The following is a 17668-nucleotide window of genomic DNA, read 5'->3' as shown; positions in this document are numbered from 1 at the left end:
CCACCCCTTTCCTCTCTTCCACCATGTGAGGTCACAGCGCCCATCCCCTTTCTTTCTTCCGTACCTTTTGCCATGCGAGGTCCCCTAGACGGCACTGTCTATGAGGCATGGGCCTGCACCAGATACCAAACCTGCTGGTGCTTTGATCCTGGGCTTCCCACCCTCCAGAATTGTAAAAAATAAATCTCTGCTCTTTATAAATTATCCAGTCTTAGGTATTTTGTTATAGCAGCACAAATGGACTATGATAGTAGATGTAGTAGGCTTGTTGGGCTCTGTTGAGTGCCCATCTAAGGTGATTGGTCATAAATTTTAAGTAAATCCAGGAAGCTCAGGGGTCTGATTTTCTCCAGTGATGTCCAGCTGCCCAGATGCAGGCACTGAGAAGGCGGATTGTTGGGTTTAAACAGGGTTAGGGGTTTTCCACGTGGTTGTGACGAGGAAAGAGGACAAGAGGATTTAAGGGTGCTTATTCAGCAGTGGATTTAATGCTAGATTTAGGAATCTATGTTAAGAAGGACATAGTGGGGTGATTAATAGTGAAAAAGTAATAGGACCAGTGGAATGTCGCTCACTGAGATCATGTCAGAGAATTGCTGGAGTGGGTGAGCTGGGCACATAGGATGTGGTGGGCACAGAGTGGGATGTCTGAAAGTGAGATTTCAGAGATGTTACAGTGACAGGGGATGACATAGTTTACTCATGACTGTGAGTGTCTGAGCTGATTGGGGCACGCATTACCTAACAGCTCTGTAAAGCAGGCAGAACTACTGCCTCCATTTTTCGGATGAGAAAACTGAGGCACAGAGGCATTAATGTGACTTGTCCAAAGTCAAAGGGGTGGTAAAAGGCTGAGCTGGAAATCAAACCCAGGCTTATCTGCCTGCAAGGGCCCCTTCTCAATGATCTCCTCACTATACTCAGGTCTAGCCTCTTAGTTAAGTCGAGAGTCCTTTTTTGTTCTTTCAAGAAACACTTTTTTTCTGGACCCTTACTTTTTATGTGTGAAGACACAAAGGTGACTACGTTATCAATCACTTTCCTTATAATGCTGGGCATTTCAGGCCACAGAAGGATGTGATATGAGGATAATTTTGCACTGACCAGAGAATTGGTTAAATTCAGGGCTTTTGGGGAGAAATAATTGAAACAGACCACGTTTATCATTGGCAGTGCAACTACATTGTCTGCGGGCACTCTACCGGCTGTAAATTAGAATAGCAACCTGGGATTGGAAACTTGATTTGTGGATTTTCGGAAGGAGCACAGGGACTTGAATTAACATGCAAAAACTTGTCCCTTGTAGATATTTAAGGGCTATGGTTCAAGAGGAATAAGGAACCCATTAGTTATAGAACAAACCCTCTGTCAGCTTTTTCAATGTCATGATCGGTTACACTGCATTGTCTATCTCTTTAGCAGGAAAGCCCTGCTTCCTCAAAATGTCTCTAATGAAACGGTCAGAATTTTAATCTTTTTTTAATCTTCTTACATCTAGAGCCTTCTACAGTGCTCAGTACCTAGTAGGTGTCCAATAAATATGCATCAATCAGAATAGAAGAAAAATAAACAAAGTAGTACAATTTCACAGAAGAAGGAACAGCTAATCCTACCTGGGCGATTCAGAAAGGCTTCCCAGGAGGAAATGAGTTGTGGCCATGGGGATGGGGAGAGAGGGGTAGAGTTGAAAAATAAAATGCAGAAAGTAGAATGCAAACTTAGGAGTGAGATATAGGATCCACGAGGGCAAGAATTTCTGTGTGATTCTGGCAAGTACCCCGCAATCTGCTGACTGACAACTGTGGCCCCCAATCCTTCCGGAGAAAGTGTGAGCACAAATAAAAGATTCCACAGGAGAACTGATGGAGGAAGCCAGAATGGTAGCTTCAAGTAGGCTCAAAAATGAATTTGGAAGGACTTTGAACCATGGGCACTAGAAAGAAAGAACAACATGGCTGGGTTTGAAAATGTTTTCTTACAACTGAATTTTTACCCTATAAACTGTGTGACCTCATGGAAAATTCAATTCAAGAAATATACAGAGCACCTATCACCATTGTGGTATTTGTTTTCTCAAAATATGTTGTTTTCTCAGGCCTTGAGAGCTGATTCTAGGGTGAGTTTTCTGAGTTTCACGCTGAGAGCTCCATGTCCCAGGAGCTCCCTGAGTCTCAGGCCAATCCTCCCAGCTCGTTCCCCCAGCTGGGAGGGAGAATTTGGATTGCTCAGAGGGAACAGATCAGCGCCAAAATGCATATCAAAGAGGTTGGTCTCATGGCAGCACACAAAGGGCCTGGGCTGAGAATAGACTGGAGGTGACAACTCAATATCTGTTATCATCATAACTCTGACTTGTGTTCATAAGATTCCCTGCCTATTAGCAAAGTGACCAGGTGCATGAGATAAAATGTAGAACAGTAGTTAGAGGGAAAGAGCACACAAGAATCCTTGGGTAGCAACAGCAGAATTGAGGGCAAGAAAGACACGAGCCTCATTTCAAAGGTCCTGTTGTTCCTTCACAATTCCCTACAAATAATGATCTGAACGTAGGCCAGGTGCAGGATTCTTACAGCAAACAGGAAACCCTACTCTGCTACTGCTGCCACCCACATGGAAGTGATCGCAAACAGTTAACCACTGAGCCCCAGTGAGGCCCAAACAAACAAGTTTCAGCCTCCCTTCCTAGCCAGAGGACACGTGACAGTAGGAAAGGGGTCAGCAAGTCTGGGGAAGCGGCTCCTAAGTCATGGAGGAAGGTCTTCTGAGGAGTGTACAACCCAGAGTCCCCGTTTTCCTGCCCAAAGTAAGGAAAGTAGTTTGAGGCGCTGCTCCTGCTATAACAGCACAGAGACCATGACACTTCTTCAGCAGGGTCTGCAGGAAACTTATCAGAAGCTGTCATTATCCTTATTGGAAAGTCACAACTCTGGCATTTTGTTGATTTGGAGACAACTGGCAAAACCAGGCAAACAAAACTAAACCCAAAACAAGAAAACAAGCATAGCTATGCAAGCATGACAGATAAAATTCACGTGAATTAAGGAAGGACTGAACACATGGCAATTGGAGGTATAAAGGGTAAGAAACAAAACACGGCCAGCCAACTACAGACCCGTGTGTTTGCTGTGAGCCAGGGATGGACATGGGGTAGGAAAGGGGGTCTGCAGATGTTGTAGAGGCTGTGTGTGTAAAGAAAAGAAAGAACTAAACTTGACCACGACAAACAAAACCCAAGCACTGCTGGCCGTGGTTTTCACCAACGACTTGATTTGAAGGAGTTGATATCAGACCTCGATTATAGTACTGCCCGTGACAGTAATAATTCCAGCTAGTGTTTATGAAGCACCTACCATGCACCAGCTATTATGGTAAGGGTTTTACATAGATCATCTCATCTAATCTTCACAGTAGCCGCACGAGTTAGCACTATGATTACACCCATTTTACAGTTGAAAAACCTGAGGACCAAGGTCACATAGCTGGCAGTTAGAGTACTGGAATTCAAATTCAGGCAATCTGACTCCAAAGCCAGCTTTCTAACCACTGTACTATAGCTAGCTCATTCCATTATAGTTAGTTTAGACTTTGTTAGAAAATTCTTTTTGTAAGCATTATAAAATTATTTTAAAATATTAACAGTTATTCACATCAGACTCAGAAACTCTATCCTGTATGCTTCCTCTTTCACTTTGATACTCCAAACCAGAAGGAAGCACACAAGTGTTCGGCAGACATACACAAGAACTCCAGCGGCAGAGAACAGCCAGCCCCATCTAGAAGTAAGATCTGTGTGTGCACATTGTGGGTAGTGTGGAGCTGAAGGGCAAGAGTGAAGCAGCTGTCACCTGAGTCAGTCACAGTCCTGGTGACAGACACATCACAGCTTATGGAGAATATGTGGTGATTGCAAAGTTGAAAGTTGGATGTGTGGGTGAGGGGGTGGTCTCAACATGGGAAGCACAGCAGAATGATCCTTAAAAAGTACCTATCACATAGAGGTGGGCAAATAAACGTTTTAGGAATGAATGAATGAAATGAAATGACTGGTTTGAATGTACTGAAGATACCATAATTGTATGTAATCCAGGGGAAGAATATGAGTGACCACAGAATTGTGTTTTCATTTATGAACTTTTAAATAAAAGAAATGATCCGCAGCACTTTGATGTTCTTTGAAACTTTCATCAAAAAATTGTAATGTTCAGTTGCTACTAAAAAGTATGAAGTCTACCCACAGGATATCTGAGGCATTGTGTATTGATACGTTGTGTATTGATATACTTATTCTCTCTTCTTCAAAGAAAAGACTTAATGAGGCTTTCATATTGAAATAGAAAATTAATTGCCATTAACACAAACTCTTATCAAAGACAAAGAATATATGTATGCTAATCCAATGGGCAGAGGTAGTTGTGATTAAGCTTCCAATTTAGCTCAGCTTCCTGGCAGCCAAAGAGGGGAACACAGTAAGTTGAATTACTGTCTTTGAGGAAGCATAGCAGTTCCTCCAAGAAAACAAAGTTATTTCTGAGCACTGAATTCTTGAATAACTTTCTCACGGAGAGTTAGACACAGGAGTCACTGGCATTGTCCACTCCTCCTTCTCATTTTTCCAACACAATTAGGAGCGGAGATTTCATGAAATTGTTGCTTGCAAGAAAGACAAAAACCGAGGATGTAACGTTAAAGCGCAGCTCAGTGAGCCCTGTTTTGTGAGGGCACCAAGATAATGTCATCCAAGGACAGCCTCTAGTCTGATCTGAGGTTGGAAATAAGATCATCTACAAAGAAAGGAAACAGATGTTTGCTGAGCACCCAACATACGCCGTGTGCGTGAAGTATTTTCTTCCTCTCAGCACATGTGCTGTTAATCTTATTTGTAGAAGCTGAGCCACTTGCCCCAGGTTCATGGCTGCTTAGCCAGGGTCCCAGACTCACGCAGTCTTTCCTGGACCACGCACCTTCCTGCCTCCACCACTCCTGTCCAGAAGTCACAATGCACAAGTCAGCCCTTAGGCAATCTTCTGCCAGCGCCACTTTTGTCAGACACATCAAGGTTATTCTCTCCAGTGAGGGTCTACAGTGCCGGCGTCACATGTTTTATTAAGGACACATCCTTTCGCTCAAAGCCTAAAGGATCAGTTTGTTGGTAGGTTGCCTCAGATCATGGACATTCAGCAGCACTTCACAGCTCTCACCTCTAATGGAGTCCAAAATCTTCCAGAGCTGTAAATGTCTCCGTTTAAGTGGCTTGGGAAAGGATTATTATTCTCTCTTTCCAGTGCTTAGTGGACTTAGAGACTCCCAGTGACAAATTGTCTGCACTGTGACCACAGCATGGGCAGGAATTAGGTGGTGGTCAGGGAGCCGCGGGTGGGAGAAGGCTCCAGGCAGATGAGAAAGAGCAGGGAGCTGCAGAAGGTGCAATGTGGCTCAAGTCTCGGTGTGTGTGTGCGTGTGTGTGTTTGTGTGTGTGTGTGTGTGTGTTCACAGGGGGCGTGGCAAGAGACAGGACAGGTGAGCAGGGCCGGATCATAAGGACTTTCCATTTAATCCCTTCAAGAGGAGAAGCTGTACAAAATTATAAAGCTTTCTGCCTCTCCAAAGAAGCAGAGACTGTGCAGGAAAGTCAGCGTAAGAGAAATGGCAAGTCTGGGACTCACTGAGGAATATACACACCGGTATCTTAAAGAAAGGGAATGACAGTGATGGGGACAGGGTGGCGGGACCATAATTCCTCCTCACAGGCCCCCCCTGGGGCTCCCATAGCCGTTCCCCTAACAGCACTTCTGTCCCTGCATTGCAGTCCTTTCTGTGCCCCCACCTGCCTGCAGGCTCTGCAGGGCTGTCTTTACATTTGGCTGCCAGACCTACAGGTATCATTTTTTTTTTTTTTTTGTAAAATGAGTTTTAGTTTCTAAACGAGATTTCAAAGGGAAAAATGATGATGAGTAAAGCATAAGACAAGAAATGTAAATTATCCCTCTTTGTAAGTTTCGTATCTCAGTTCCTGTCTGGGGACTCTACAAAACTTCCATGCCCTGCTGTGGTGCAATCCCTGTGGCCGGCCTGTGCCTCGCCCGAGGGGCTCTGCCTCAGGCTCCCTGCGTCTCACCAGGGTTGGTTTCAATTGCTGTGGCTGCAGCTGAGGCTTTGCTTCAGCTCTCTATACCCTCCCATCTCCCTTTGAACTCCCTTTGCGTCCTGCCTCATGCAAGAGTCTTTTCTTTCAAGCTGTCTTGTGTGTGAAGGACCATTGTCACCAACTTATTCCTAGGATCTTTCTATGCCCCCGTAGTGGGCACTCCTTACTCAAAGGACCACACTGCAGCTCTGGGGAGTCTCCATAGAGTCTTCCCATCGGACCGTCTGTGAAGACGCTTTATAAACTGTGTGGGTGAGACTGGGAGGTGGTGGCACCACCATTACTGTAAGCTGCGTATGGTGATGTACACTCATGCCAGGCCACAGGGCAACTCAGTCCAGACCCACTTTCAGAGACACAGGCACCGAGAGCCACCTGAGCTGGCCTCTGCCCATCCCAGTGCACTTGGCTCCCAGGCTAACACAAAGCACAGAATCTAAGCCAACCTCGCCTAGTGTCTGCAGGGGATCCTCTGTGCATGAATGGGCATAAAACCAGGTTCTGTCTTCCCATCACCACTTAGATTGGTCCTCACTCTGCTGCTGCCACAGAAGGCCCAGAGATGACATCAATCCTTGTTCCCCAGGTGGCCAGGAGGCTGTCAACCTGGGCATGCACCTTGTGGAAAGAATTTAATTTAAACCTGAAGGTTAAGTCAATGACAACATAGGGACAGACATTTTTACTGGAACAAGGAAATTATTCACCTTTGCATAAAGTCAGCTGTGGGCCTTGGAAGGAGCACCCCCTTGTGCCAGTGCACACTGTCTAAGGAAGGCTTGTATGGGAATCTTTGTCCATCAGGGACTGGGAGCTACTCAGGGAGTGCAAAGGTTTCGGCCACAACCAATAGACTATGCTCAGTCCAGAACCCAGGATGGTCTGGATTAGCACACAGTAAGTTTGGCAATGAGTTGTAAAGAAAACTTTTACCAAAGCTGAACACCAAACACAGACCAGCTCAGCACAGGCTACATGGTTTTGGGATTCCCAACCTGGGGAACCAGTACTTCCGTGTTCAGATTATGTGCAAAATAGGCTCGAGCAGGCTGGCCTGGTCACTGGGAAGCCATGTAGCTCTTTCAAGAAAGCCCTGTGCCCCGGGACGGGAGGTCCAGAAAGTCTCCTGAAGACCAGGTGTGGGCCTGGCTTGTTAGAATCTCTTCAGCCAGACAAGGGTTCCGGAGCTGGCTGCTGGGTCACCAAAGAGTGCGTGCCCTCTATAAAACCCTAGGCCACCAGGCCTGGCCTGCACTTTGGAATGTGTCTTAGCTCTGGGTATTTTTAATAACACAGTCAATACTTACTCATTATAGAAAACCTAGAAAATACTCACAAAATAATAATACATATGTTTCGGTATGTCTCACCCATAAATCCTTCACCCATAGTTAACAACTATTAACAAATGGTTTATATCCCTCCAGATTTTTGAGGGCTTACTTATATGTTTGTTTCTTTGCTCATTTGACATACAGTACTAAAATAAACTTTCATGTACCTACTACTAAGGTTAAGTATCTTTGAAGCTTCCCAAATGCATTTGCCTTCCTTCCCCCTTCAGAAATATCAGCAACCCTGAATTTTGCATCAGTCAATTCCTTGCTTTTCTTTATAGTTTTCCCATATAGGCATACATACATAATTTTTAACCTTAACATAAATGAATATCATTCTATTTTTCTGGGACTTCCTTTTTTTGCTCAATATGAAGTTTTACCTGTTTAATCTCATTTAAATATATAACTCTAATTAATTACTCCCTGCTCTTGTGTAACATTCCATTTTATAAAGTTGCTACAGTTTATCTTTCCATTCTGTTACTGATGGATGTTCGAGTTGTTCCCTGTCTCCTGTCATTACAAACAATACTGCCATGAAAATTCTGTGCATTTATTCTGGTTCACATGCACAGGGGGCGGGGGGGGGGGGCGGTTCTCTGGGGACGGTACAGGAGTGGAAGAGCTGCTTGCAGAGTTCGTGCCGCATCAGCTTCACTAGGCAATGCCGAATTCTCTTCCCAAATGGTTGTATTCCCAGCGTGAGAAAGCCTATCCACATCCTTGAAAACACTTGGTATTTCAGCCAATTTGGTGGGTGAGAGCAAATATGTTGTTGTGCTTTTAATTTGCATTCCCTGATTCTTGCGATTAAGTATACGGTCATACGTTTATTGGCCAGGTATTATTTCTGTTCTGTAAAATGTCTATTCAGGCTTTTGCTCATTTAAAAAAAATTATTTAAAAAATAATTTTTAATAATTTGTAGGATTTCTTTATACATTCAATTCTATTTCTATGTATCTATATATCTTCCTACAAATCTATCTATCTATCTTTCTTTTTTTCTTTTTTAGAGACAGGGTCTCACTCTTCCACACAAGCTGGAGTGCAGTAGCACAGTCAAAGCTCATTGTAACCTCAAACCCCTGGGCTGAAGCAATCCTCCCACCTCAGCTTCCAAAGTAGCTGAGACTACAGGCACATGCCACCATGCCTGGCTAATTTTTAAAAAAAAAAATCTGTAGAGACCAGGTCTCACTATGTTGCCCAGACTGGTCTCGAATTCCTTCTTTTTATAAGAATAATAACCTACATTGCATAAAGCCTTATGGTTTTATAAGTTGGTCTAGTTAGGAAAGTCTTAAGTAGCAAATGTTTTCATTCTTCTTACTCCAATTTTCTAAAAGGCAAAACTAGACCCCATGTTGGCCAAATAATGATTAGGTTAGGGTCAAATGGAAATATATCAAGTGGTAAAAATCCCTCACTATTGGCATTACTTGAAGACTATAATAAATGAATTTTTGTTTCTGAATAGGTTTTTTTTCAATGTTAAATTTCAGGGAGGAAAAAAGTTGAAAACAACTACCCCTCCATAGTCACTTTCATTATGTATGTCAGAATCATACACCCACTAAGCCTACCTCTCCCCTATTTTGTCTTAGGGAGACTGAGTAAAAATGGGTTTGCAGTATGGGTGGTCCTGCAATTCACTCCATCATCTTCCAACTAAAGGCCCCCAAACCCCAGGGCAGAGGGCGCTCCCCTTGGATGGTCACTGCCCTCTCAATGGCCCACCTGCATGCAAGGGTCTAGGTGTGCCAGACCCCCGGGGAGCATGCAAGAAAAGATGCTGTGTCCTAGAAACTGCCCTCCTGTGATGACAATTCAGAAAGAGTAAAATATTTGAGTAATAGTTCATGAATGCAGTGAAAAGGTGTCACTGTTCAATTGATGGACTACAATTGAAGATGTAAAGGATCAAAGGAAGAGGTGTGTGCTCCTAGCCCCATCTCAAGTCAAGACTCTGCTCTGCATTCCCTTTTTGTTCCAACCCCTGCTCCCTCCCCACCCCTGCCCAGGATCAATAGCTCAGATGCAAGATGGTCTGTGTCACGTTCTCCCATCATAGCACAAAGAGCTGGCAGGCCCATGGTGGTGGTCTCGGGTCAGTCCTGTCATCCAGCAAGGACCCCTCAGCTCTGAGATGGAAGTACAGTGGAGAGTCCCTCCCCTTACTCTCAGAGACTTTCACTTTCATATCAGCCCTGGCTCAGCACCCAAAGGATTTAGGGGAACCTAGAAGTGCAGCTCACAAAGAAAAAGCTGGGTCCCCTTCCTGGGCCACATTGTGAGTCAGTGCCTTGCTATTTCCCTAGCAAATGTCCATCCTGATGTCCTTCCCAAGTTATGGACCATCCCTCTGAGGTCATATCTCAAAAAGAAGCTCCTAAAAATTGAGCTAGAGAGTGAAACTTGAGTTAATATTTGGGTTCTCATCCCAATGACCTTATAAATCCATCCTTTAAGTGATCATCTACTACTGTGGTTCTCAACTAAGGAAGATATTACCCTCACTCTTACCCCCAGGGAACACTTGGCAATATCTGGGGACATTTTTAGTTGGCACAACTAGTGGTATTATGAAGGTGGGATCATCATCTAGTGGGTAGAGGCCAAGGATGCCACTAAACATGCTGTAATGCACAGGATAAGTTCCTGCAACAAAGATGTATCCATTGCCAAAATGCCAGTGGTGTCCAGATTGAGAAAACCTGATCTACTCCTTACTATCTGGGCTGAAAAAACCCACAGATCACTGGCTTTCCTGACATGACTCCAGTTCCACACTTCTTTCTAATAGGTGAGCCTCTTTGATGTATTGTTCAGCCAGTTCCTACAGTTGCATCTGGATACAGGACGCTGGAGAGGGGACCAGAAGTCCTGTGACTGAGTCAATGACTCTCCCCCCTCAGAGTACTCAGCTCACAATCTGAATTCTAGTTTACGTGACACTCACAAACGTGTTCTACAGAAGTTCAGTCCCTCAGGGTGACAAACTTGTAGCTGGCATAGATAACGACAAAGGATCCTCTATATTTCATCATGACACTATTACTTTTTTCATATTAAATAATACTAAATAATATTATCTGCTTGTAGGCAAACAGTCATTCAGCCAGCAAATATTTATTGTGTGCCCGGTAAGTCCAGGCGCTGTGCTCTGTGCTAGATGGATGCTAACTCTCTGAGGCCAGTGAACTCAGACCACAGCACCTACAGCAGGAGTTCTTCATCAGGTGGGGGTGGAAGGGGAGGGTTCTTGTTAAAGTGCAGAATCCTGGGCCAACCTCCAGAGATTCTGATTTTGTAAGGATGATGCCCAGAAATATGTACTTTCAGCCAGCACTTGTGGTCACTCAGATGCAGGCTATCCATGGGACCACGCTTCAGGAGACCCTGCTAAAAATCATGAAATCCACCCAGTTTAGTCCTCAGGCTGAGCATTTGTAGACTTGAGCTCTAATGTAGTAACTTCCTACATCCTGGAAAAAAAATCATTTAACTATCAACTGTCTCAAGTTTCCAATTTTTAAACCCTAAGAGAGTAACATTCTGACACCTGTCGAAACACAGATGGTGAGAGGGCAGAATGACCTTATGTAAGTAGAAGCACGACACTTTCAAAGGAATAAAACCACGGAAGTTTTCCTTGTAAGAAATTTTTATGACCTAGATTGAGCATTAGCTGCGTACATTTATATCAATGGTAGTTACGAGAAAAATGTCTTGCTTCTGTAAGAAATATGAACACTACCTTTTCTCTGAACTGACCTCAGCACACAATAGCTTGGTTAGGGAATGATAACCAGGGATTAATAATCCCCTCTGATTACCAAGATAAATGGCTTCTCTGATTACCCAGTTTTCTTTCAAATCCTTTCTCAGACCTACATCATTAACACTCCCTGTTTGTGGGCACTTGCTTTAGTAGCACACAAACCACCATTAGAGATTGAAATCTAGACCTCATTCTAAGTAAAACTCCACCAAGCTGTTAGAAACACCTAACACTTAACTATGTCTAATATCGAGGAAGTCATCTCATTATATGGGTGAGATTTGTATAAAACATAGGCAATCACTTTCAGCCCAATTGCTCTACCCTAAATTACTACGATCAATTTAACAGCAGAAAAAAATCTACATAAAGAACCTCATGCTAACAATTGTATAACAGATTAAACTGAATGTGTCAGCACCATCATTAGAAGGAAAGGGTGTGGATTAAAGGCCAGAGTATCTTAATTAGTATTAAGATAATTAATCAAAAATGCATCTCTTTTCCAACTCTTCTAAGAATTCTCTCCCATTCTTTTCCTTTAAAATTGTCTTTATTATATCTTCAACCGTCTCTCTGTTCCTGTCTTGTCCTCACTGTCTATTCTTTGCAACAAGTAGCCCCACCTTGACCCCGCCTGGGCTCACTAAACAGAATACCCATTGAGTTTACTTACAGATCGAGCACTTCAAAAGACTCCAGTCTTTGTGCTCCTGTTGAAAACCATTCAAAACATGGATGAATTTCCAAACAGGAGGGAAATGACTCTTCCATGACATGTGGCAAAAAAACTCACAGTTTTGTGTGTGCTCTGTAGCCTTAGACCATCCGACGTACCCCAGATCCCGCACACCAAGGAACTCCATTCCAATGCCACCTCCAAATGAAGGAGACCCTCCTCCCAGCCTGTTAGAACTTTGAGCCAACACATCAGTTTGAATGCAAATTTTCCCCCAAACTCAGATTTGCTGGGAGATCCATTTTTAAGTAGACTGTGCTCCCTGCAGACCAACATGCAAATGGTGGGTGCTGAAGTACGAGAACCCCAGAGGCAATGGAAAAACGCTGACCATACCTATTTTCGCAGCCTCCACTTTCAGGTTGAAATCCCAGTTCCTTGGCAATTTCAAGGACATTTTGCTTCTGGTTTGGGTGAGCAGTTGGTGAAGTGGCGAGCCTGGCAAAGTTTGCGCCCTTCTTGTCTTTTCGAGCTGGTGTCTGTTTTTGTTCCCCCTTACGATTGCTTCACAAGCAATTTTAGGTGTGAGGTTGATTTGCCAACGTGTCTCCTCCTTTCTCTCAGTTGAAAGGTCCATCCATCTGTCACTTGGGGGATGGCACCCAAGCTGCCCCAGCCCCACGGTCCCCCAGGGGGCTGGCACTGGCTTTTCTTGCTTTCAGTTTTACCAGAAATATCCCGGTTGATACTTCCCTCTGCGTGATGGGAAGCAAAGCTCCTATTTGAAAGAATCTCAGGCCTCGCTGAGGCAAGGTCGTGATAAACAACTGCCGCCTCTGGCTTTTTTTTTTTTTTTTTTTTTTCTTAACTGTTTCTGCTTCCTTGCATTTGAGGAAGTGGGTGGCTGTTCAGTGAAGATGATGCATTATGAACACTCTTTCTTGAGAAAATGGTTTTTGGAAATGCTTGTGAAACTGGAATGAGTGCTTTTGTTATAAAAGGCTATAGTTTTAATTAAAAGAAAAAGAAAATTCTAAGACTCCCACCATGTACATCAATCTAAGCTCTCCTCCTCCTCACCTAACAGATCAACAAGCATCCACAGATGCAGATGTCAGAACGACAGCCAGCATTGCCCCAAAGTCACCTTCCTTTAAGTTCTTCCTGCCATCAGGACCACATAGCAAGTTCTCTGCTTGCTCAGGATAAAGGTTGCAAGTGATCCCAGCCTGAGGTAAGGAGGGTTTTGACATCCTTAGCTAAATCAGCTTCAGCTGGGCTGACCCACGCAGGGTCTGCCCACGTGAGGGTTCTTTGGTACTGTGTGCAGGGTGTGCGCTTTAGAATCAAACCAACATGGCTTCAAAACTCAGTTCTGCCATTTCCTAGCTCTGCAACTTTCAGCAAGCAACTGATTCTTCCCGGGCCTCATGTCCTCATCAGTAAAATGGGGTTGACAGTAATCATGACTCACAGAGTTTTTGCAAAGGAATCTAGAACAGAGCTTGACACAGTGGCTTCACCACAACGTTAATTCAACCCTTATTCTATTTAGTTCAGTTCTGTGACAGACTTTCATATGTTTAACTTGGTCAACCTAACCTAGCGATTCAGCATTTGGGCCCTGAAACCAGATTGACTGCATTCAAATCCCGGCTCTACCATTTTGCTGTGTGACTTTGGACAAGTTTCTTGACTACTCTGTGCTTCAATTTTCTCCTATGGGAAGGGAGCAAATAGTAGGGCCCACTTCATAGGGCTGCTGTGAGGCTTTAGTAGATAGCAAATATGAAGTGCTCAGGACAGTCACTGCTGGACAGCATGCAAGCTACACACCCTCGGTCCACTCATTCTTCAGCTCTCCTAGGTGACTGTCATAGTTTCTTCTTCACCTTCCACCTACTCACCCTTTGATGATGACCTGGCTTCCTGTTTCATTGAGAAAATTGATGCAACTGGAAGAGAATGTCCCCAAGGGCCCCTACCCTATCTGCCCACTTGCCTGTAAACCCAAACCCTCAACCTCCTCCCTGGCATAATGGATGAACCGCTGTCATCACACCCCCATCTCTGCTGCATCTCAGTTTCTTCTCTGTCCTGGATCTTTCTCATCAGCATTCAAACTTATTATATTTTATCCCATATTTGAAAAAAATATGTCTTGATGTCACTTCCTCCTTGGGCTATAGCCCATTTCTCTCCTTCATTTCTGAGCAAAACTTTGGTAAGAATTGCCTACACTTGCAAATCTCTCTCCTCTTATTCTTTTCTGAATCCCCTCTGTTAATGCTTTTACCCCACGACTGCACAGAATATATTTGTGTCAAGGATAGTGACAGCTTCCCTGTTGCTAAACCCACAGGTCAATTCTCCATCATCATCTCACTGACCCATCGGCAGTGTTGGACACAGTTGATGGCTCTCTCTGGCTCTGAGCCCTCTCTCCACATGGCTCCCAGGACCTGTGACTGGCCTAGTTATCTACCTGCCTTCCTGGCTGCTACGTGTCTATGTTCTTGCTGATTCCTTCTCATCTCTCTGACCTATAAATATTGGAAGAAACCAAGGCTCTGTCAGTGAACTTCTTTTCCATCTGTGCCACACCTTGGTGAACTCATCTATCTCAAGGCTTTACATGGATGACTCCATGTGTTAATACATTTCCAGCCCCAGACCACCCCCCAAACTCCAAATCACACATCTCTCTGCTTAGATCTATAATAGCCATCTCAGAACTAAATGTGTCCAAAAACCAGGCTGAAAGAGCAGTGGCAGCCTGGGGCATATTCTTCTCATGGGAAATGAAAGGAACATAAGAGGGAAGGACCACACAAGTGTATTTAGAGCCTCTGCTCACATCCTGTCTGCTCATATTCCACTGGCCAATGCAGGTCACATGGCCAAGCCCAAAGTCAGCGAGGCAGGAAGTAACCCAGCCCTACGGTGGATAGGGAAGGGAGAAGGGCCAGAGAGTTGCTGATGGAGACCCCAATCCACATGTCTACCCCATCCACCAGCTACTCTCCATCCTCCCAGGGGTGCTGGATTCCTCTGAACTTGACTCAGCCCGGTGGAGATTTTGAAGCCCACTCGGCACTACTGCCTGCCCAACCCAGTACCACTGCTCTCTTCCCTATCCTGACTTCTAGGGTAGCCATCCTGACCCCCAGCCCAGCTGCATCTCCCCAGGGAACTTGACACCATCCAAAGTTTCAGTTCTGGGACCTTTAACTCAGGAACTCTGGAAATATTTTGAAGTTGGCATTTAGAAACACACAGGGAACTTCCTTTACTCTTTAGGGTAAGTTCCTGTGAGTCTTGGAAAAACTCATGACCCATGGGGGAAGTTGGTTGCACACCCGCGCAGAAAGGCCCACACAGCAGCCCTCCCTCCACGGGGCGAAGCCCTCTCTGGGTCAGTCAGCTGCCTGGGTCGGGGTAGAAGGCTGTTATCTGTCGTACTGCTGCTCCCTGACCTTCATAAGATGAACAACAAGATGTCTTGCCTGATCCCAAAGTTTGAATTAGCAGCTGAGACAGCAAAAATTTTATTCATCTATTTGCTTATCAAATGCTAACCATTTATTAAGGACTATATTTTTGCTAGATGCTGGAGGAATGTTCATGAACAAGCAGACGTGGTTTCTGCTCCCCCACCCCATTCCACCACCACCCTGTGCAGCTTACAGTCTGTTGAAGGAGAAGAACAATTAAATACTGTAGGAGAAGAGCTGTGTTGGGGCAAGTGTAGGGAGTTACGGGGGTGCCTATGGGAGGGGCCTAAGTGAGACTTGGGGAGTAAAGAAAGGCTTCCAGGAAAAAGTGGCTTTTAAATTAAGGTTTGATGAATGAGTTAGGGAAGTAAGAGGGTTGGAAAAAGGGTTACAGATGAAGCAAACAGCATGCAAGGGGCACAGAGGCAACCAAGAACTCTTCAGGTTGCTCCTGAGAAGGATGAGATGGGTATGGTGGGGAAGAGGTGAAGCTGGAGAGACAGGGGGGCCTGAATGAGTCACACAGGGCCCAGTAAGGCTCATTGAAAAGTTCTGACTTAACCCTGGGGAAACAGAGGTTATTGACGAGTTGCTGGCAGGGTAGGGGAGAGGAGGGTATGGCAGATGTCCAAGTGAGAAGGAGAGTAAGGGAGAGATGTCAGCAGCAATGGGCATGGAAAGTAACCCGAGAACCATGTGCGTGGTAGAATTGATCACCCTAGGGGAACTATGATGGGAGAAAAAGGAGACATCCATGATCCTGGCTGCAGTCACTGGAGGGATGTAGGCTCCAATCACAAAGATGGGGTGTGCACAAACAAGAAGAGTGAGGCTGGATACTGAGGAATGGGGAGTCTATGCACCCCAGGGGGATGTTGGTAGGCTAGTGTGGGACACGTTGCATGTAGGGAACTACAGCGCACTTGAGTGCAGATCTTCTGCAAGTATGTGAGCCCAGCGCTCAGGCAGACTCGTGCATTAGTTCATGCATTTACTCCGTAAACATTTGTGCAGGGCTGTGCTGGATGCTGAGTAAACAACGGTGAATAAGAACCTGGCCTAATCCTCAAATGACTCATGAGAGAGAAGTGTAAACAGAACGGCAGTGCCGTGCGAAGTACAAAAATAGTCCACGCACAGGGGAGGGTGGGAGAGGAAATGGTTAGCCCTGCTTGAGTGGCCGGGGATGGCTTCCCAGGAAAGGTGATCTGCGAGAGAGTAGTCAGGAAGCAAGGTTGGGGAGTGGGGGGACCGTCCAGGCAAATGAACCAGCAGAAAGCTGTTAAGACACCAGTACGGCACCCATTTAGGGAAGCACCAGGAAAGGTGGATGACTGGAAGGTGCAGGGGCTGCCAGGGCCAGGGCTTGACATACTTGCTGAGGGGTTGGACCCTACCCAGAGGGGAAAATCATTGGAGAACTTTTTGAACCTTTCTTTCATTGTTAATTTTACCACTACAGAAGTCCTTGCTGATCTTTGCAGAAGTTTTAAATAAGCATAAAGAAAATAAAATCACTGTTACCATTTAATGCATAATAAAAATTTTCCCATTCTTGATTTTCTATTTCTCTCTCACTCTATTTGTCTATATAGGTAGTGTACGTATATAAGTATTGTAAATTTTAAAAAATAGTATATATGCTGTTTTATAAACTGCTGCCTTCCCCTGACTAGAAAAAAAAGGAGTAGTTATCTGTCATTAAGCATTTTTCCAAAACATCATTAGTGACCTCATAGTTTTTAACTATATGGTGAGAACAAAATGTATTCAACAATCCCTGCATTGTTGAAAATTTGAGATGTGTATAAATTTTCATAATATTCTTGTAGCTAAATATCTGGATAAATTCATTCTTTTTCCCCCCTTCAGGAGGAATTCTCAGAGGTATAAATGCTGGGAAAGGGGATAAGAATATGCTAAGATTTGGTATGTATTTTCAAATTGCCCTCCAGAAGGTTCTATCAGTTTATGTTTTCATCAGTAATATATGTGGGGCCTGGTTCCCTCATAGCCTCACTAATAATTGATATTGTCATTATTTTTTAAAAGTCATTTCCAATTGAATAAGCAAATAATTTTTTATTAAATGGTGAAACTAAAATTATTTTTGAATGTGCTTATTGGCCATTTGTAGGGGTCGGATGCGCCTGGTGTCCATGTATCTAAGTAATTTTTCAAGGAATCAGTGCAGGGAGGTTTTCTTGTATCTTTATTTGTGATTTA

At 44.4% G+C, this 17668-nt stretch overlaps 1 protein-coding gene across 1 annotated transcript in view; it reads right to left on the bottom strand.

Annotated features, from left to right (window-relative positions):
• ARHGAP25 (Rho GTPase activating protein 25) overlaps positions 1–12795 on the bottom strand; it is an 80700-nt gene extending 67905 nt beyond the window's left edge. The window contains exon 1 of the mRNA XM_045549761.1: positions 12345–12795. Within this exon, the coding sequence (XP_045405717.1) occupies positions 12345–12585 (241 nt within the window). The 5' untranslated portion in view covers positions 12586–12795. The remainder of the gene's footprint in view (positions 1–12344) is intronic.
• Positions 12796–17668: the final 4873 nt, after the last annotated feature.

The sequence above is a fragment of the Lemur catta genome, chromosome 4 (assembly GCF_020740605.2).
Source record: "Lemur catta isolate mLemCat1 chromosome 4, mLemCat1.pri, whole genome shotgun sequence".
In the NCBI taxonomy this organism is placed as follows: domain Eukaryota; kingdom Metazoa; phylum Chordata; class Mammalia; order Primates; family Lemuridae; genus Lemur; species Lemur catta.
This window is presented reverse-complemented; position numbering and strand designations above follow the sequence as displayed.